This window comes from Temnothorax longispinosus, chromosome 8 (assembly GCF_030848805.1).
Source record: "Temnothorax longispinosus isolate EJ_2023e chromosome 8, Tlon_JGU_v1, whole genome shotgun sequence".
In the NCBI taxonomy this organism is placed as follows: Eukaryota; Metazoa; Arthropoda; class Insecta; order Hymenoptera; family Formicidae; genus Temnothorax; species Temnothorax longispinosus.
In genome coordinates, this window is record NC_092365.1 from 21422556 (window position 1) to 21443484 (window position 20929).

The 20929-nt window shown below is 34.1% G+C and overlaps 2 protein-coding genes across 5 annotated transcripts; both read right to left on the bottom strand.

Moving 5' to 3' along the window:
• Positions 1-302: 302 nt before the first annotated feature.
• On the bottom strand, positions 303-5203 carry LOC139817285 (sorting nexin-4). Its single transcript, XM_071785251.1, has 10 exons — positions 4975-5203; positions 4321-4427; positions 3976-4192; positions 3785-3890; positions 3587-3696; positions 3006-3143; positions 2623-2833; positions 1624-1756; positions 1432-1546; positions 303-1349 (listed from the first exon to the last, which is right to left on the bottom strand). Exons 1-10 carry the CDS (start codon positions 5050-5052, stop codon positions 1299-1301), a joined length of 1266 nt encoding a protein of 421 aa, XP_071641352.1. The 5' UTR covers positions 5053-5203; the 3' UTR covers positions 303-1298.
• Positions 5204-5633: 430 nt separating this feature from the next.
• LOC139817283 (synaptic vesicle glycoprotein 2B) lies at positions 5634-16380 on the bottom strand. Of its 4 annotated transcripts, none has more exons than XM_071785244.1 (12): positions 16284-16380; positions 11110-11172; positions 10556-10717; positions 9321-9483; positions 9088-9209; positions 8546-8793; positions 7729-7886; positions 7418-7616; positions 7220-7334; positions 6851-7010; positions 6283-6410; positions 5634-6162 (listed from the first exon to the last, which is right to left on the bottom strand). In XM_071785244.1, exons 1-12 carry the CDS (start codon positions 16363-16365, stop codon positions 6092-6094), a joined length of 1671 nt encoding a protein of 556 aa, XP_071641345.1. In that variant the 5' UTR covers positions 16366-16380; the 3' UTR covers positions 5634-6091. The 4 variants fall into 4 exon arrangements, with proteins under 4 accessions (XP_071641345.1, XP_071641347.1, XP_071641346.1 ...); XM_071785246.1 differs by lacking the exon at positions 16284-16380 and adding an exon at positions 15285-15714; XM_071785245.1 differs by lacking the exon at positions 16284-16380 and adding an exon at positions 11254-13192.
• Between the last annotated feature and the right edge of the window lie 4549 nt (positions 16381-20929).

Below are 20929 nucleotides of genomic sequence, written 5' to 3' on the forward strand. Positions count from 1 at the left end.
AGATAATTCAGGAGAAAATATATATTCTACATTTTAAAATACATTTGCACACTACGTACCAAAAATATATAATATGATAACGTAGTTTTTGCTATTCAATTGATTGAATAGCAAAAAAGTATTTTTCCTTTCAGAAAAGAAAAAGATTTGAAAGTATATAACTTTATCAGTCAATAAAGAGACATAGGCTGCATTCCGATATTCACTGTCAGTATTGCAAATCTATATTTTACGTCACGTATACTATAGATTTTCAGTACTGAAAGTTGCTGACAGTGAATATCGGAATGCAGTCATAGATGCAAATTGAATCATATATATTTAATTGCTTGCTCATTATAACATAAAGCCAGATATATATAAAAATGTATAATATATAAGACGATATAACTGTGTGATATCTATATAGAAAATAAATATAAAGTGCAAACACATAGAAATTGTATATTTTTCTATACTTAAATGCAATAGGAAAAAATAATTAAACAAGTATCCTTGCATAGGAATATTATACATAATTTTTACAAAACATATTTGAGATTCGCGCAATTGAGATATATAATAAAATTAATAACGATTCTATAAATCTTAGGTATATGTTAATACGACATGATCTTTTTAATCATGAAACTTACAAACTAACGGAAAAAGATTCGTATCCTAAATGCCAATAATTTTTCTAATGTAACAACAAAATACTGAAAATATATGGATAAAAATATATATAATAAATAATAACATAATATACAAGAGCTTTTGTCGCGCATATCGATTTTCAATAATAGATATTATAACAAATACATTTTACGTTTATTCGAAAACAAATATAATTCTACATGAAAGTAATTAAATTTGATTTAATTGTGGAAAATGGAATTAATGTGTCTATCTCTCGAACGATGGAAGGGCAGTGTATAAAAAATTACATCACGATAATTACATCTATCGTCATTTGCATATAGCAAATATAAGTCATACGATTCACGTATCATAATTTGGTGTACACGATTAAGTACGATCTTTCGCGTAAGCGGTGTACTAAATACATATAAATATTTAAATAGTGTTCCGACATATTTATATATATATATATATATATATCCAACATGAATTATACATACATATACATATAATATTCCTTATAGTCTGATATTTTAAATAGTAACAATCATGTACATCCATGTGATAAGCGTATGGCATGAGTGAAAGCTTACAGATACAGGAATGTATATCGTATGAGAAATGTGAAGACGATTATTGTTCTGTGACAGTCTGTTTCGCGATGTGTCGTAAACTTTTCACGGTATACTTTCGAGACAACCTTTGATGTGCTGCCAAGCTTGGAGACCCTGTAACAACGAAGAATAATGTTATCGTCAAGAAGCATCGCGAAACACGAATACCGTAGAATATGAAATTTAATATATCGACCTTCCTAGCTAATTTAAATTGCAGAACGCAATAAGCTGCCAAAGTTTCTTTCAGATCAACGACTTTTTGATGCTGGAACCTCTCAATGTCCATCATGGCTTTAATGGAGAACGACCTATACGGTGATTTATTAAAATTATTAACGTTATCATCGGATATCGATTAAGATGATGTCTAAAAACGTGGTTTTACTTCAAATCTTCATCCACTTGCTTCACAGTTTCGTCGTGGTGCGCAATTCGCTGCTCCAGCTGAAGGATTTTTAATTCGCGAACCTCCTCAGTGTCCACAGAGCCAAATAAACGCGACATCAGACCAGTCTTACCTTGAAAACAAAGTTTTGCATTCCCGAGAGTATATGTAACCAAACCAAATTCAAACGTTATATTTCGGGCACAGTTATTCTAATGCGTATAGCAAAGTCCAAAAGTTTCTGGCCGGATAAATGAAAGATGATAAAATAAAACAATTTTCATTTATTAATATAATTACTTTATTTCAATACATTTTTTTAGAACGATGAATTAATTTTTCTATACCATTAAAAAAAGATATTCTAAATTTTTGTCGTTAAAATAGTTTAACTTAAACGGAAAGATCACTTCTTCATCACCGATAATATTTTTTCCATAAAAATCAGACTCCAATTTTGAAAAAATAAGGAATAATCACTAGAAGCTAAATCAAAATTATAGGATGATGTTAAACCATTTTAAGGACATAAATTCAGAATACTTTTTTGGTGGTACAGAAATAGTATATTGTACAACTAGTGGAAAAAATGGTCGATTCTGAATGAGTGTGAAGTTGGACTCGCTTCGCTCGTGCGACCATCACACTCATTTGGGCTCGACCACTCTTCCCACGAGTTGTTCATACTATTTTTCCTAACAAGAGCGTGAAACAGGCCGCTTTTCGCGCTTGTTTTATAATATTTCATTCCTCTACTAGTTGAGAAATGGCTCCATGTTTCAACGCTTACGTCATCATTGCGAAATGGATCGTTTTGCTCACTCAAAACAAGCGCGAAAAGCGGCCCATTTCACGCTCACGTAAGGAAAAATTAATTTCGTATTGAAACAAAGAATAATTGTATTAAAAAATAAAAATGGTTATTTTATTGTATAATATCATCTTTTTTACACCTTTTTTATATCCTTAGACTAGAAACTTTTGGATCTTACTACGTACCTTGCATGACTTTGTCTTTCTGTTCAAACGCGGCAGTCAAGGCATCGTGCGCTTCGTCCTTAGCCAATTGCAGAGCTTCTCTGCGTCTAACCACAGCCTGCAACGCTGACGCACCGAACAGCCATTCCTTCAGCTGATCAGCTATGAGCTCTTCCTCCTCGAGCGTGGTATCTATCGTCGCCGCTAACGAGTCCAAGTAGTGTCCCGATTTCTAAGAAAACAAGCTGTAATATGGTGTTTTGCAAACTTAAACTGCATTTCTTTTTTTCTTTTTATTTTATCAAATCGCGTTGCTTTTTCTATTTTTCGACGTTAGCAAATAAAATCGATGTTTCTCGCTTTATCGGCACGATTGCGGTGTTACTTTTTATAATAAGAAATACCTGCAGTTCGTCGCCCATTCCTTTCTCTATGGCACTCCATTCGCTGAAGACACGCCCATAATTTGCGTGCAACTTGTACAGACTGTGCTGCTTTTCAACGAGCCGTGCGCGCACTCGCAGGAGATTGCACAAGTTATTCTGCAAAAATAATTATTTGAAGGCACACCGACAACACTTGCATCATAATTAAAATATTATTAATATGGGCGAATAAATTCTCAAAGATCGCTGGTCATTAAAAGATTTATTTTGTTAAAATAAAACATATAATATTACGAAGATAACATTTTAATTCGTTAAGTAAAAAGGAGGCAATAAAAGAGCCAAGCGCAGTAATTCTTGCGCAATATTATATATTCTTAGTCATTACATCATAAGATTAGCGGACGTTTCGACTTTTTTTGGTCATCTTCAGCGCAATTCGTTTATATTTTATCTAATTTGACTGCGTTAAACATCGACACTCTAACGTTTATATTGCGCATTAATTACTGCGCTTGGCTCTTATTGCGCCTCCTTTTTACTTATTGATTTATCCAAGCAAGCCTTTATGTACATTTTAATTTTAATTCGTAGCATACCTGCAGCTCAATTCCATAATTTTTTATAGTTTCGAACCGTTTGTCCGGCTTTCTTAGTCGTACCGCTACGCTAAGTGCTTTCAGTTTCGATTCCGCAATCTGCAAATACCCTATGCAAAAAATAATAAATATGATTATCTAAGATATTTCTTTATCTTTAACTTAATGTTTCTATCATGCGTAAAAAATAAAAATTACCTGTTTCTTTAACACTTTCTCTCCAACCGTCCTTTTGCTGAAGAAATCCCATGAAATGTTCGTCGCGCGAAAGTATAGGATGCGATGCAACTCTTATAAGGAAATTCTGTGCACAGAAATATTTTCTATGACTTTCCTAGTATACAACATTCATCGCACGATACTGTTATAATTGCAAATCGGAAACGTACCTCGAGTCCAGCTCTTCTGCGATCAACGAAGTCGGGATCGAACGTGTCAGTCGTCACTTTCTGCCAAGCGTAGAGAACCTTCTTTTCCGGCAGCGGTGGTAACACGATGTAGGGATACGAAATTTCCAGATAAGCACGAAGCAATTCAAATTCAGTATATCGCCGCCATAACGAGCTTATCCTAGTTAGCGCGTTTTTGAAATCTGGGTCAGTGACTCTGTAAAAGAAAGGAGAAAGAAATCACACATAATAAATAACCGCATGCAATAGTATTTCCTAAATAAAACTCATATCAGTTCGCAATAAACTCTGTTACACGATTCGTATTTTTGATTTTTTACTCACTTAGTTTCAATGAGGTATACCGTGTAGAATTCTCTTAAATTAAGTGCTCTATTCGCCCTTTTCTCAGCCTCCACTATTGAAATCTCCATGTGATCGAGCAGGCAGTCCTGAAATATATTGACGCGGCATAACAGTCCATCTCGAAACGTTCGCGAGAGTTTGAGAGACACTGCCTTCGTTCTCCATCTATTTTCCTTATCGTTCGTGCGGAATGTCGCGGTTTTGGCGTAGTAAACATTAGTACGCAACAGCTGTGCTCACACAATATACGAGGGTATACGAGGGTATACGAGGGGATCGAGGGAAGAATAGAACACGAGTCACTAACACCAATTGAGAGGCGCTGCGCGGTGCTCCGATGATCACTGCGCGACACATATTCGCGAGTTAATTAAAATTAAATCAATTAATCGACGTCTCTAAATTTGTTCAATCCATCGAACGCTCGGCCGGGAGGTGGTCTTTCCGAAATTCCGGAGTCGCGCAACTCGCCGCGGGCGACGAGCGAGGCAGCGCGACTCCGAAAAAGGCGGACTGCGATTGACTGTGACGAGAGAGAGAGAGAAAAAGAGAGAGAGAGAGAGAGAGAGAGAGAGCGACTTATCGATTTGCCATAGACGAATGCGTGTGAAAAAGCGAGCCAAAGCCCTTTACCTCTTTCCGCGTCTCCATAGCGGTCATGTTGGCGTTAGCCTCTCTCTGATAGTTGCCGTTCTGAAAGACCTCTTCCATGGTTTCACGTCGCCGTTTTGCCTGCAACTACCTACGGTCCCAGCCAGCGGTACTCCAATTTAGTCTTTCGCATCACGTCGGGTCGCCCGATGCTTTCGACCTGCTACCACCACTGGTCGTATCGATACTGCTGGATACTAGTGCCGAGTGCCGCGTCGCAGGTCGCAGGGCTGTAAGGCAAGCTGTAACATGCTGCGCACAATCGCGGCAGTCCAACCGAGAACCGGTCCCAGCTACTAATACTGTAATACAGTCACTGTATTACCGTGAGAATACGGTCAAACTTAAAATACATCGAATTGCGAGGAAGGGGTATAGAAATTATGAGCACCGAAAGGCGCCCAACTGACGATTTTGTGATTCATTTACACGGGCGTTTTTCTCAACGATGATTTTACGTGTTAACGTAGTCGAATGAAGCGAAAAAGATCCTACGAAAAAGATACGTTGGCTACGCTGACGCTGACGCTTTTCTCTAGAGACGTCTCCACGTACTCCAAAGAACAGCCAGCGGTTTCTTGTTACGTTCTTTTGCGTCGCACGCGTTGCATATAGAAGGGGTGAAGAATTAGGCGTTATAGTAATAAAATTATTTTTTTATTACATTTTCTGCGTTGCATCATAATTATATTTTCCTTGTTGTTGTTATGCTTATAACAATAGATTGTGATAAATATGATTAGAATAATCGATGACAAATATTTTTTTACGACTTTAAACATCGCAGTTGCGGGACGTACTTAAAATACGTTTCCCTCATACGTATGTCGAACACACACACACACACATTGCGCGACCGTACAATTCATTTATTCTATATACATGTATATAGAATATACTAGGTGGGAACGAGAATACACAGCCTTATTTACTAGATGAGCGTGCGTATTTACATAATGAAAGATATTGCGCGGATATAAAACGGCGACGGCGATTATTAAAGTGCATATAATATAGACGGAAAGCTATTTACATGTCGATTTTTCGACAAATAATAAAACAAATTACAAAATCATCGTGGAACATATCTGCAGAAAGGTCAAACAATATCCTTCGGTTTGTCACCTTGCGTCGGTTTTCGGGGGAGAATAACAACCAGAAGTGCAGACACTGTAAAATAAGCAGAAATGTTTAAGAAACATTTTTATACATACGTAAAAAGTTATATTCAATGTAGAGATAAAGATGTAATTTAATATGCATTTAACATACAATTAATGTTGTTTTTACCTAAAGAGGCTGAGCCGATCATAACGAATGGTCCTAAACACGATAGATTAAATAAAACGGGAAATAGTAAATTGCCGATTACTGCGCCAATTCTTCCCATCATCATAGTTGTGCTAACCGCCATAGTTCTAGAATAAGAAAACATATTGATATTAGATAGATCGATAATAGGGTAAACAATAAAATATAATGTAATATCCCAGACAGAAATGATTGGTCGAATCGACGTTTGTTTTTATATAATGTTATGTTAATCGGAGCAATATTGCGAATATTTTTGCGAGATTTCTCTTGTCTTTTGGCTAATTCTATATCAAATCAGTACAAAATCGGGAAGTACACAATACATTTATGTATTTGATGCCGAATTTGTCAAAAAATAGAAATCTTATAGAAATATTCGTAATTACTCAATTAACATATATCATGATGAGGTCAAAGATGACCAAAATATCAATCAATATTCGATATCGACCATTCATCGACACATCGACGTCAAGTTGATGTCGATTCGACTAATCATTTCTACCTGGAACAATGATATGTAATTAAGAATAAATTTCCGTACCTTAGATATGTAGGAAAATTATCAACAATAACATTGATGACAGTCGCACCGCCTATACTCGTCATAGCGACAAACACCGAGGACAATCCGAGGATACCGTTAGTATCTTCAGCCCAATACAGTGAAGCGCAACAAGCAGCAGCGACGACGAAACAAATCGCTGCACAGAAATCAAATAATTATAACAATTACAGATAATAGTGTATAAATAATTATAATAAAATTAATAATAAAATTATATAATAAAATATAGGATAATTATAATAAAATTATAGTATTGTATAATATTGTTCAATATTATTATTCGCAATGTATTTTATAAATAAAGTCGATATTTCTTCACTCTACCAAATTACTTCATCGTCTTACCCATTAGCTTCCTCTTTCCTACAACAGTAATCAAAGAACCAGCTATAGTATAACCGATAACGCTCGTCACAGCAATGACGATCGAATTGATGAAGACTCTAGAATTCAGCTCCGCCTGAAATTGACGTGCATGTCACTTCCAGGATTTATATTTCGTTTCCTGCGTTGCGATCAAAATTTACGAATTAGCTGACTTACCGGAACGCATATCGTTGTAGAGTTATGCATCATCTCGTTGATATACTGCGTAGAATTATAATGCGACTTTTCCTGGCCTAGCATGTAACAGAATGTAGGCTGCAAACCCGACACCTGACTGTCGTCCTTCATGAGAGTACTTTTGTAACTCTCGATCATCGCGAACAGCTGCGGCAGCCAAAGCCGGAGTGAGTTTGACCTGCAATCGGCATTAATTGAACTCTCGAAGTTTCATTTATTTTGGTAACTCCATTTTTTTTTAAATTAAAATTGAAGACAGAAAAGGGAAAAGAAAGGTTGGTTAAACTGACCCTATCGTTGCTCCAAGTTGTACCATCGATATAAGTATCAATCTGAAGATATTGGATCGCAAAAAAAGTGGCTTTATTCTCTTCCAACAGTTTTTCAGCTTGTCCTGTATACGTTCCCCGCATGATTCAACTGAATATTCATTTTCCAGACTCTTTATCTATCAATTAATAATAAAACAACCGTATTATTATTATTACCACATTAACTGTTCCTTCCGTTCTACAGCCGCTCGATTTATCAAATTCTCATTTCTTACAATTTTATTACGCGTTCTTTTACATATATATGTTTTAGTTTAGGTTTCGTTTATGCCTTACTTGTTTTATGCTTTGTTCTACACTTTTATCTTTGCGTTCTGTTTACCGTGTCCAACTTTTTATTCTGTTTATTTTATGTTCCGAATAACATATCTTTTTTTATATAAATAGGCATTAGCCTTATCTTTTATATGTACACCTTTCATACTTATTGTATTGATTTATCTTGTTACTAATCAATTTTGTATATATACATAAAGTTATTAAAATTATTAAAGTTAATGCAATAAAACAAATAATGTATTTAAATAAATATAATGATTTTGTAATCACGCTGTACGCAGCTATCGTGCGTATTTTAAAACATTGTCGAAATGACTCGATAAGGCATCATGTTTTTACAATTGAATTTTATTTGCGCGACTTAATTGAAAGTTATTTGTGTTAACAGATCAAGCAATTTAATCTACAACAGTTGTAGATTAAAATCTTAATTATTTCAAATAAATATATTGCTTATTATCTTTGAATATAATATCGTCATTTATACGCATATTACCGGGTACGTGTCAGGATCCTTTCCAGTGTTGAGCGAGTAGATTTTCTTGAAGACACTCAATGCCTCGTCGTGCCGACCCTTCAGAATAAGGAAACGCGGACTCTCTGGGAAAGCGAAAAGAGCGATGCACGCTAGGAACTCGGGTAGTGAACAAATGGCTAAGAACACTCTCCAGGAATTTATCTCGATCTTTGTTTCGCTTAAAAATGTGATGTACCACTTTTGAGGTATTATAAGCCATGCTATACCTGCGAGTTAAAAAGTAAAAATCAAATTTAACTGTATTCAAGTTTATTTGCCATAAAATGTGTATGTAATGTACGTATCTGAATAAAATAAAATATTGCGCGCCCTCTTTTCCACGCTTTTATTTTAAATCTCTAAATCAACTTTAACTCTTCTTGTTCCCAGCGAGTTTCACACAATGCAGCAATATGTATATTGCACCATTGCATTGCACGCATTACCGGCTTAAAAATCGGCGCTTTATAATTTAACCCCCCGTCGATCTGTAGATAAGATTGTGTCAAGGCTGCACTTACATGGCAGGGAAATGTTTCCGAGTGAGAAGAACACGCCAAGCCACATGTACGACCTCGATCGATGTGCCTCATTGTGTATTTCCGCCAAGTACGACATAAGCGCCGCGTACGGGCCAGATATGCTGCAATTTGTCGATCGCGATGTCAACTCTTACGTAATATTTATATATAATAAAATATTCAAAAAAATATTCAGTGATGTCATACCGCACCGACTGGCAATTCTCACTTACATCATGCCGTCAAAAAATTTGAACGTTATTAAAAGCCAAGATCTGTGCGAGAAACACGTTGCTACGCTTAGTAGACCGGTAAGCAGGTAACCGTAGAACATTATTTTCTTACGGCCGAACATGTCGGTCACGTAACCCCAGAAAAACACCGTACAGATCATTCCTGAAAACAAACCAACCGATCAGCCGATTCTACCTTCATACCTGGATTTTCCCACCAGGACTTGCGATATTAAAATGAAAAAGGATGAGAAACAGTATGCTGCCAAAATAAATCGTTTGCGTTCTGAATTAATTTTGTTCCTGCATTTGCGATATGTCATGAATTTACGATAAGATCAATGCTGCATTATTCGACAGATACGCGCCTAGGGGCCTCCTAACTAGATTGTGAAAATTAAAGGATTTTAGCCGAAATTATCAAAGATAAATACGCCTACTTTCTGTGTCGCGAGAAATCAACTCTAGTCAGAATCGAGAGACAAGATGAAAATTTACATAATGCAAATGTAACTGTTCTTTCATTGTTGGTTTTTTATCCAACCTTTACCTTTAAGCGTGATACTAAATTAATATTTAAACTGTTTTTTACATTTTTTGGTTTCTTGAAAATCCAAACTAAATATTTGAATATCCTGTTTTTTTTTCTTTAGTGACTAGTCGTGCAAATAAGAACCTGTACAATTTTTTGATAAAATATAAAAATATAGTTATGTTTACTTTATTAAAAATAATTCATAAACTTTATTGCGTGTTTAATAAACTTATCGTAATGAAAAATAACGTTATCTTACTATTAGTTTTAAATTAACAAGACACGTAACGATGGAAAATTGCAAATGTCTATAATTGATTCAAAGTTATTTCAATGCCATTGCCAGTTGCGAGGAGAGCCCCGTGATGTCTGTACCTTATAATGGGTCTCTATATAGAGACTATAGATTAATCTGCCACTAGTTGCTCGCGGAGACCGAAAGCGATCGTTGAAAACGGCCGGCCGAAATATAATCGGTCGGTCGGAATTCGCATGCGACAAAAAATAAAATGATACGGTATTTACCGTGAGTTCGCGTTTGCTCTCACTATTGCCTACAACGAACCGGTAGTGTACACCGCACGATAATCATAGAGACTCTAAGTGTGCCAAGCTCTAGGCGCTCCAGGGCTCTCATTGAGCTCTCTGGCACCTGTAATAAAGCGTTGTTATGCAATTGTTAGACGGATCGAGATACTACCTACGAACGCCATCGAATTCAGCAGCCCCTTGTCGAACATCGTCAGCTGGAGATCACATTCGGCGGATGGTAGCACGTAGGACATCGCCGACGACGAGAAGATACTGGAGAAACTGGCCGGCAGTACCGCCAGCAGTAGCAAATAATTAAATTTTCCATATCCTGGTACGCAGATAAAAATATTTTAATGTGTGTATTAAATCAGTTCTGTTTTCAATGTATCACATTCTCTATTAACATGTTCAACGTCGTGAGGGTCATCACCGTGGATATATTGATATGTCGCACTGTCATGGAACGAATAATATTTAGACAGTCACGTGCACATGTAGTGTGTCAGCAGAAATTCAATCAGACTTTTGTTTTTATTTATTATAAATATTTGTTAAAAAGTTAGTTAAGCATACATCACTACTGTTCTTCTTGAAGACAAAATAGAATGACAATATTAAACAAATTATTCCATGTGGCGATAAACGTGTGTTAAATAAGTAATACGAGACTTATAAACATAACACAATAATAATTTGTATATATTATTTATTTTTATTTACCTGCTGAAACAATTGCCCGTTCAAAGTCTGCGGGACCTGAATCCTCAGACCTTACTTCCTCACCTAGAAGCGAAAACAGCGATTAGTTATAAATCCCGATAACATAGTTGCTTTAGAGTTACATAATTAAAACTGAATTAATACCTGATATACAACGCATACGTCTGTATCTATACGATCTATACGTCGTAAGTAAATCAAGAAAGCGTCTAAAAACCATTTTTCTGACCTATCGTCAAACACGGCTACATTTGCACTAACTACGCACGTATAATCGATGTTCGTTGTACGAAGGTACGAACTTATTGCGAGAAACAGTCAATATTGCCACGACGCTTGAGAAATGCCGTTAATGTTACCAAAACAGAATATATACTATCTTCGCAGATGTGTCAGTTTTATTCAGCACTATATACAACGATAATATCACTATACAACTTATTTTTATTTACAAATGCGTTGTCACTATAATTTATAAATACGTAATTAACTGTAATTAACTGTAAAAGATAGATATCTCATAGAACACGTCAAGTAATTGTATTTTCTATACTTTACACCGTAACTGCGCGAAATACTTGATATAATTAAATTTGTATTTTTTAAAGTCGTTATGCAACTGCAAGTTGCACAGATAATGTAAACACAAATCTTCTTCAGCAACACGCGAAAAGATACGAAGCGAGAGATAATTATAATAATCGTTTCGCGTGAGACTACACTAATTTCATAAAACTTGCTTTGCAGGAAACGTCACAAGTTTAGTATAAAATGCTAATGCAATTTGTTAGACACACTTTAAATTTGCATGATAATTCGTAATCGCGATGCCATTATCTCGAAGTTGAGAATTATGCACGGATCGGAAAGACCGAAAGATAACATCAATCAACGAATACGGATCGTACCCGACTAACGATTTATTGACAATGTTCGTTCTAATATGCTGTCCAAAATATCCACACAAGAATTATCTGAAGTGTATGTTTACAAGCGTTCTCAAACTCAGCGAATTTTTCGATACCTTATTGGTGAAATTAATTGAAGACTGCAGATTCCCTTTGAGTTTACTTAATTGCATAAAAAAATGCTTTCTCAAAAAATATGATAAAATAAAATTTTAAGTTTTTTGAGATATTTATTTGTGTAATTAATAATAAATTGCGAGTTATAGAGCTATAATGTTTTGATCAATAATATAATTTAACAAGCTCGTTAAAGCACCTTTCTGTAGTATCCAAATAATGATGAAACAATGCACTTGCATTTGAGATAATCTAACGCGGTGATGCAACATACACATTCCTTTATTATCATTTAGGTATTGCTTAAACGCATGACGGTATGTTAAACACGCGACAAATCAACGCTAAGTTTATGTATTTTTTTTTATCACTTGGATTTGTTTAAGCTAAACATTTTCATCTGTCTCGCGCCAAGACACATGAAATACACGTGTATTTAACTGTACTAAAATTTCGCGAATATTTTTAAATATTTATGTGATTTGACATTTTGACATTTTGACATTTTTGACATTTTCAGTGATGCAAATGTTAATGCGTGTGGAATACCTTGATATTGTGCTGAAATATAGAATAGAAGAGAAGCAAAATTGAAGTAGAAAGAGATTTAAAAAATAGAAAATGAAAAAATGGAAAGAGAAACCGTTAATCATACCAGGCATATTAGATTCATTTTACGTAGCAATTCTATTTCTCTCGACCTGTTCTTTATAAATGCTAATTTCTTAGAAGATAAAAAAGTGGAACATTTGTAAACCACGCCTATAACGCTAAACATTACAATCAATTACAGCCAGCAAGCCTACTTTAATAATTTTTAATGTGTGCATTATACAATTCCTAATGTTTTATTTTTTTGTATTCTATACATACATATGAAAGAGAAAGAGAGACAAAGGCTTACAGAAGTTAACCCTACATTGCGCTGTTTGCAACTAGAAATTTGCATTCTGTAAAGTATTATAATTAAATTCTTAACGCGTTTGCTTACATAACGTAAAACAGACATTAACGATAATGAACAGCGTTTAAAACTGTAAGGCAATTGTATGTATAATTTTTGATCATGTATGTATTGTATGTAATTTAGTATATAATTAAATAATTATTTAAAATAATTTTGTAATGTTATGATAATTTAGTAACAACTTTTAATAATTTGTAATATTTTTATTTATTTTATTTATTCTGCTAATACTTCTTGTTTTCTTCTTTTCAAAATAATTAAAATATTTGTAAATATATTTGTAAATTTTGAAAAAGTGAAAATCAAACGGCCACCTTTCCAATAAAACAAAGAATGTTGGTTTAAACAAAAAAAATTGATTTGTTATAATAATATAAATACTTGTTATAATATCTCTAATTCAATTATTTTAAAAATTAGCGTCGGTTATAATAATAATATCGTAGAATTTGCAAAAAAAGACATAGGATGACATTTTAATTTTGCTTTGATAAAAACATTGTAATATATTAATCCTTTTAATAGAACAACTCAAAACAGTAAAAATGTCTTATTTTTTAAAAACTGCACTGCACTTTTGTGTAATTTAATCTTTTCTGCAGTTTAAATTACTGATTAAACAAAGATTGAGTAATTTGTTTGTAAATATTTGACATATCATTCATCACGGCACTGCAATGCAGCCAATACATAATTTGATTATAATTTAAATTATTTATCTTAATTTTCTCATATATGTATATGATAATACGTACGATATAATGACATATGTAGCTTTTATATATGTATATTGTATATATTTATATATACTGCAAAAATTTTCAAAATTTATTTAAAGATAAAAGCTCAATTTTTTGTAAAAACTATACTAAAAATAATTTTACGTAAATATGGAAATAAATATTAATACAAGCATGTAATTCTTACTTCGACATTATGCATATTATCGTATATTAAGCGATCGTGATTAATGGATTACATTTGATCGATTTCCGATCAACTGTTCCATTTACACACAGTTGAAGAAATATTGTGAGATATTGACGCAGAAGGTCATTACGTATTACATATACTTGTATTTATGATTCGCTAACTTGCATTCGTAAATTTTTTTTCAAACAACAGACAGTTAAGCGATATAATTATATACGCAGTTAAAGAAATCGAGAAACTTTTGTAATAAAATAGATATCCAAACAAGAAAATGGTACAAAATGCGGAGAAATATGTTTGTAAGTGGTTCACTTACAAACTACAAAATTATTAATATAATAAGTAGAATAATTAAATTTTATAAAAATCAATCTTTGTTCTCTCCATAAATTGTGAATTCAATTAATTTATAATTTATAAGAAAATTACAACTGTGAATTCCGTAAAAGAAAAATTGTTTTAAAACCATACATGCAAATGTTTTTAAATTTAATATACGATACTCTGATATCTTGTCAAATAATATTTATCGAGAGTGACTCATTTAGGCATTATTTAATAACGATAAATAATATTAATGAAAGGAGAAACTTACCGTCCGCCACGTCACATCAATAAATATACGCGCGATGAATTTAATATAAAAATAAAAATATTTTAATATTAAATGTATGATGTATTTAATATTAAATGAAAGATAATGTTAGACATAGGTATAGTAATAAATAAAGATAGATATGCTAAATTAAAGACACCATTTTTTGGCACCTTGCTAAAAGTTTGAATATGCTGTGTAATAAATACAAATATATGTATATACACTCATTAGAAAAATTGAGAGTCGCTTCCATTCTCAGTACATGCCATCACATGTGCGCGCATTTTCAATGGTATCTTCCGTAATTAAAGTACATATATAGACAGATTTCTCTGCAATTGTCGTATCGTCGTGTTGTCGTGTTGCTGCGGTAATCCGATCAAAAGAAGGGCCTACGTATATTACTAGACAAAAATATCTCAGTTTTTCTGGCATTTGAGTGTACGTATATATGTGTACATTTTTTATACAGTGTATTCAAATTTATACATATTTTTTTTCTTATACTATTATATATTTCTTATAATCTACATATATTTGATAATAATATCACACAAAAACATTTCTAGAAGATTATCTAAGAGTTCAAAAATACAAAAATAAATAATAAAACTTGCAAAAATCTCATGATGGAGAGTTGGCGGTAACTTGCCTTTAGGTTTCATTAAAGATATCTTTTTCTATCGTCGTCGAAGGATTTCGAGAGTGAGATACGCAGGGATCGGGAACGCAGTAAAATAAATTCGCGATGCACCAGCAGCAACTCTTAATCGGCGATCCTAGCGTCGTCGTCGCGCGTGCACCACCCTAAAGAGGGATGTTTCTTCAGTTGCACATGCACAGTGGTGAGCGACAACCGTTAAACTGATTTCGCTCGTTGGATTCGCTACAAAAGTATCGTCGAGACGAAAGAAGTGCGAAGAAGACGGTGACGATGCCGACGACGACAGGCGTCCATCGCGTTACGCGGTGGGGCGAAACAGGTTCCTAAACGAACCTATATAATTTTCTCGCGTATCAACGAGAAAAAGCTATCTCCCACATCCACACCCACGCGAGAACACGTGAATATATATATATCATTCCGGGCTCATTAGATATATAAGAAAAACTCTACGGTGTTTCTTTTCAAACGCTCGCAAGTGGTCTGCCAGATAGCGCGGCGGCACATTTGTTTGGTCCGCAAAATTTGCACGGACTGCATTCCACGGACTTGCACATTTATAATAGCCTCATTTTTGCGCAAAGGTCCTGCACGATATAAAAAAGACAGTTGAGAAATTCGAATGTCGTCGAGGCATGTTGTTTGTCTCTTTCTGACGCAGGTTGAACGCACACTCGCGTGTCGCATGGAATTTTTGCATTAACCGAATCGAGATTAAAATCAGGATTCTACTCGAAAATTAATGCCTAATGCATACTGATTTGACCGCCGCGCATAGTTTACCAGTTCGGATCATATTGCTATACTCGGTCTAGTACCGCGAGATTTTTTGGACAGAATGACATTTTGATGGAATGCAATCGGCGATCAAAAAAGATCAATGTATATCGAAATTCAGAACCCTTTTTAGACGACGATTATAATGACATATATATGGGGGAAAAATAACAAATAGTAAGATGTCAGATCTCATCCTATAATACGTACGTTCCATTTTCGTCGGTATCTTTCCGCTCGGAATTGTTCCATTATCGGATCTCTTCGCAAATTCACCTTTCCCGAGCGCCATCGTAGGAACAATGCCAAAATCGGTATCGGGCCTTATGTTTTGTACATCGCAGGTGTCCTGTATTATCACGATTCAGTAAACAAAAGCGATGATAACAAGACTGTATATATTTTTACGAGCTCATCCGCGATTTTCAATCGCAAATATCGACAACAAAAATGCATGGATTATTGCAGCTTCTGCCCAACTTCCGTGAAAGTCACAAAGTGACCATGCATTATCACGTAAACCGACCCGTCAGGCGAACGAATTGCATATTGCTGATCGAATGTAGCAGACAGTCTGTTTAGTATGTAAATTATTCCAGTGTACGATGCGAAGTGAAATTCCAAATTCCTTAGCACATAAAGTCGTTACTCACTGTTTGTCTTATGGTGCTTCGGGGGTCGCAAATTACGATCTATCTTATCTTTATGTGCGGGCGCGTGATAAATTCTCAATCTTAATTGACGACACGCGGCTTTCGGAAGACTACCGTGAGTCAAGACATGACGAATCTGTAAATTCGTCGGTGTCAAAGAATTTACGTTTACCTGGAAGTAGGCTTTGTGAGAAAGATAATAATGCATTGCATTATTAATTATTCTGCAAATAAATGCTACAGGCGCCTATACTATACTTATCACGGACACGTAAATGTAAATGAGTAATTATATAATGTATTTAGTCGTTGCGTATGTTAGGTGTTTTGTATATCAAAAGTTTGAGTTTTGTTTTAAATCTCTTTTGATAAGATTATAAAATTATATTCTTCTACAAAGACACATTTCAGTTTCTACAACATGTATGATTTTTTTAAGTTACGCTAATTTGCGAAAATGTGGGAAATTGGAGAAGAAAAGTTCATATAGCATTGCAATATGCACATACGATATGCAAATAGATAATTATGTAATGTAAATATAATTATACGTGCAAGTATATTTGCAAAGATAAACTAGCACTAATAAAACACGCGAATGGTGATTTGTAGAGAAAGATAAAATAGAATGGGCGGCTTTAACGCGTCGGTTGACTTTAATTACGTTTGACCTTCCGCTTTTAAGCCGATTAACCGATGATCATGTTACGAAATGGCGATCTCGGCCAACGATAGAAAAAGCGGACCATGCGCTCTTTTCTACATACAGAATCATATTGGATACAAAATTACAGCATTATTCTGACGAAACTATTAACATGGATTACCTTATACTATATGAATTATTTACAAGGCAGGAAGTGTACGTTATAGTGTATTAACTTATGGTAACATATGCAGTACCTTTTTTTGTCATCTACGGAAAAATCGAACTTGTCAGCTCTGTGTTAGTTCACTAATGTACAGGCACAAATTTGCATTTTTAATTTGCTTTTGATTAATTAATATAGTTAACGGACATTAGATAATAATATCGCGGCATTAAAGCTGCTGCAATTGCTTGAAGGGAGTGTCATTTCCTTTGGTTACTTCAATGAGAACCACGATGACTACACAATTGGAATTTGTGTACTTTTGTAAAAAAAATTTGCTGGTTAAAGTTTTTGTATGTTAAGTATATAAAAAATCAACACATTCATGTGTAAAAACACATGCTACGTTAATTGAATTTAACAAATATAAAATGTAAAGTTATTAAAATAATTTAAAAAAATATGTTAAAGTAACACAATTTGCACGTATTTTATTATTAAATGCGTTAAAATTTACAGAAAAGAAGTGTTGATTTTATTCTATGACAGGAGTGGGGCTGACTATACTTACTTATTATCATTCTTCGTGTGATTTCGATGTGGCCTCAAAACGTCTCGACGTGTTTCATTGTCTTGTTATGCTGTGTTATTAATATAGAAGTACCAGAACTATTTTATCTACTTTATCTTGTCATGCACGTATATTTTAACTGTTACTATGATAGGTGCGTTCGGGGAGTGCGCTATCAGCGCTATTGTGTTATTTTATCTTTATTGTTTATTAGATGTAAAACAAGGATAGAATAATACAACAGTGCTGATAGCGCGCTTCCCGAACGCAGTCTATATGTTAATTAAATTATTATGTTGTTTGGGGTTATTGTTAGAGTTTAAATCCTTCACCTAAAATTGTATTTCGAAATATTATCTTGAAATAAAGTATATCAATATATGTATGTAATTATATTAATAAGTATTTAATATATATATAATTTATAAATCCCCAACACACCTTCTATATAATTCATATTAATAAAATATATATAACATTTCTAGAATTTCTAAAAATAACATTTTTGTATACTTATTACTATTTAACAAAATAAAATGTTATGTTAATATAAACCTTTATTAAGAAATATAAAATTTAATAAATAAATATAGTGTAATTTTTACATATTATAACAATCAAAAGTTCGAGTTATAACATTTGTAAAATATAAAAACATTTCTTACATGTAATTTCATCAAAAAAGTTACGTTAATTGTACACACAATTAACTTCAAATTACAATCAAAATTACATGTCTCTTTTGTTAAAATATTAATATTGGTATCAGTGTTATTATTTAACAGATCCAAAAAATTGAGTGGACCATTTGGGATACGTGATTTATGATAAATTTAACACAAATTTTTCAACTGTGTAATATCATTTAATGCGGGTCATTATACGCCGTATAGTTTATTGTCGACCACGAATACTGGTTATCGCATCGAGACGAAAAATATAGCAATCAAACAGCAGTTATTTGAATAGTTATTTATCTGTTATTAACAAAGTTTATAAGAAATAATACTTTTCATTAAAAGTAAAAATTTACCAGATAAACCGTTCTCGGTAGTAATATTTGCTCGGCCGATCATATGCACTTGCGAGTTGTGCGACAAAAACCTAATTAGCACTTAATTCCCGTGGCATTATACGAATAAATCGAGCGATATCGCGCGTCTGTAGCACCCGGCGATTTACAAACGATCCGACAAACCTCGATAACTCTCAATCTATTTCTAACATTAACCCCGCACGCGCTTCGCAATTTGCATAGCTGTTAGTGAATGAGCATTAATGATTTGCGTCTTATTTTGTGCACGTGGAACGCCGATCATGCCATCCGAAAAAGGTCGGATTTAATGGACACCGCCTGGTTAATTTGCTGTCAGTTTTTAATTTCGAGAGAGCATTAATTGTAACAGTTTTATGTTATTTATAATAATTTATACAGATAAAGTTTTCTCGTTAAAGAAATGGTATCTTATAGTTAACTTTTAATGGCGTTTCAAGTCGTTACATATGGAAAAACCGTACTGCGCGCAAGTCTCATTTAGCACATAATATTTATTCAGCATTACGATTTCTGAAGGTTACATAATGTGATATTGTAATCTTAATTCACTGGAAAGCTATCTGTTAACTATGTTTTATCAGAATATAAATATTCTTCGAGCAAAACTCACGTAAAACATTTATATAAGCAATATAGAAGCAAATTAAAAAAACAAAAAGTTATCTTGTTCTGCAAAAGAGCGAATATAAAATATGATTTCTCGATAAACGTTTCGGACAATATGACACGAGTAAAAAATTAATGAGATATTATATCTCAAAAGAGTAAATTAATCAGAAAAAGATACGTCACGCACGGCCTCAAGAAGTTGTATTCCGAGAAACACAAAATTGTGATAAATACATTAAACCTCGTTTGATTTCGACCTGAAATCAATTATGCGTAACAACTGTCACTGGTATTATCCGCTTTATTGTATACTAGCTTACGAAAGAGCGCGTGTTTTTCTGTAGACCGTAAGGAGACTTTGCACCGCGAATGAAAACAATTTCTAACTTGAGATCGCATGTCAAGAGGATCGTTGGCCCCGTCGTTGATATATGTCACTGGTCATGCACTCGCACGCGTCGCAAAATGGAATGGGACGCTTTTCTCTCTCGTCTGAAATAATCATTCGCGTTGGCACGGCACAAGAACCATTCTTTATCCATATTTATCTATTATACAGATATATGCGACATCTTTGCTTTAATGACGTACGTTTTTTTCCGTAGTAGAGAACGTAGGAGGTACTGATTAAGTCTGGGATTTCCGCAAAATAAAGCAGGCTATTCGCTGCTACGCTTTTGTCCTCGATTGCTCCATTTTTTGCGGTTGTGTTAGTCAAGTTCGCAGGAAATATTGTCCGTCAGTATTCAATTACATCTCGACCAATGGATCTTAAGAAACATAGCTAATAAATATAAAGAAACTATCGTCGATTTTATTAGAATCGAATGAAAAATATGCACTTTGCACTGTTATAATTTACGTTTCGCGGAATAGTTGTCAGCTGGTTTTATTTATAAATTGAAATATGACAACCAGTCGCATTGGTTGAACGGAAAATTCTCATTTCTAACGAAATGCATCGTGCAGTGACGCTATCCGTTCATAAATAATTCATAAAGATCGGGCCCTTTGTTTTCGCAGTTGCTTCTGCGAATCGTATCTCCCTCTCTACTCATACACATTTCTTCCTCCAATTTGTCGCGTGTCGTCACCATGTGTCCGTCGATTTCTCGGGACTATATAAGGCGCGTAACCGCATCATAAGCCATGAT

Coding starts and splice junctions, on each gene's coding strand:
- LOC139817285 (XM_071785251.1), bottom strand. CDS start 5,052: ATGGAAGAGGTCTTTCAGAACGGCAACTATCAGAGAGAGGCTAACGCC. Junction 4,193..4,320: donor GTATACCTCATTGAAACTAA/GTGAGTAAAAAA, acceptor TTTCTTTTACAG/AGTCACTGACCCAGATTTCA. Junction 3,697..3,784: donor AGAAAGTGTTAAAGAAACAG/GTAATTTTTATT, acceptor TTTTTTGCATAG/GGTATTTGCAGATTGCGGAA.
- LOC139817283 (XM_071785244.1), bottom strand. CDS start 16,365: ATGGCGCTCGGGAAAGGTGAATTTGCGAAGAGATCCGATAATGGAACA. Junction 10,718..11,109: donor ACGGGCAATTGTTTCAGCAG/GTAAATAAAAAT, acceptor TCTGCGTACCAG/GATATGGAAAATTTAATTAT. Junction 6,411..6,850: donor AATTTTCCTACATATCTAAG/GTACGGAAATTT, acceptor TTCTTATTCTAG/AACTATGGCGGTTAGCACAA.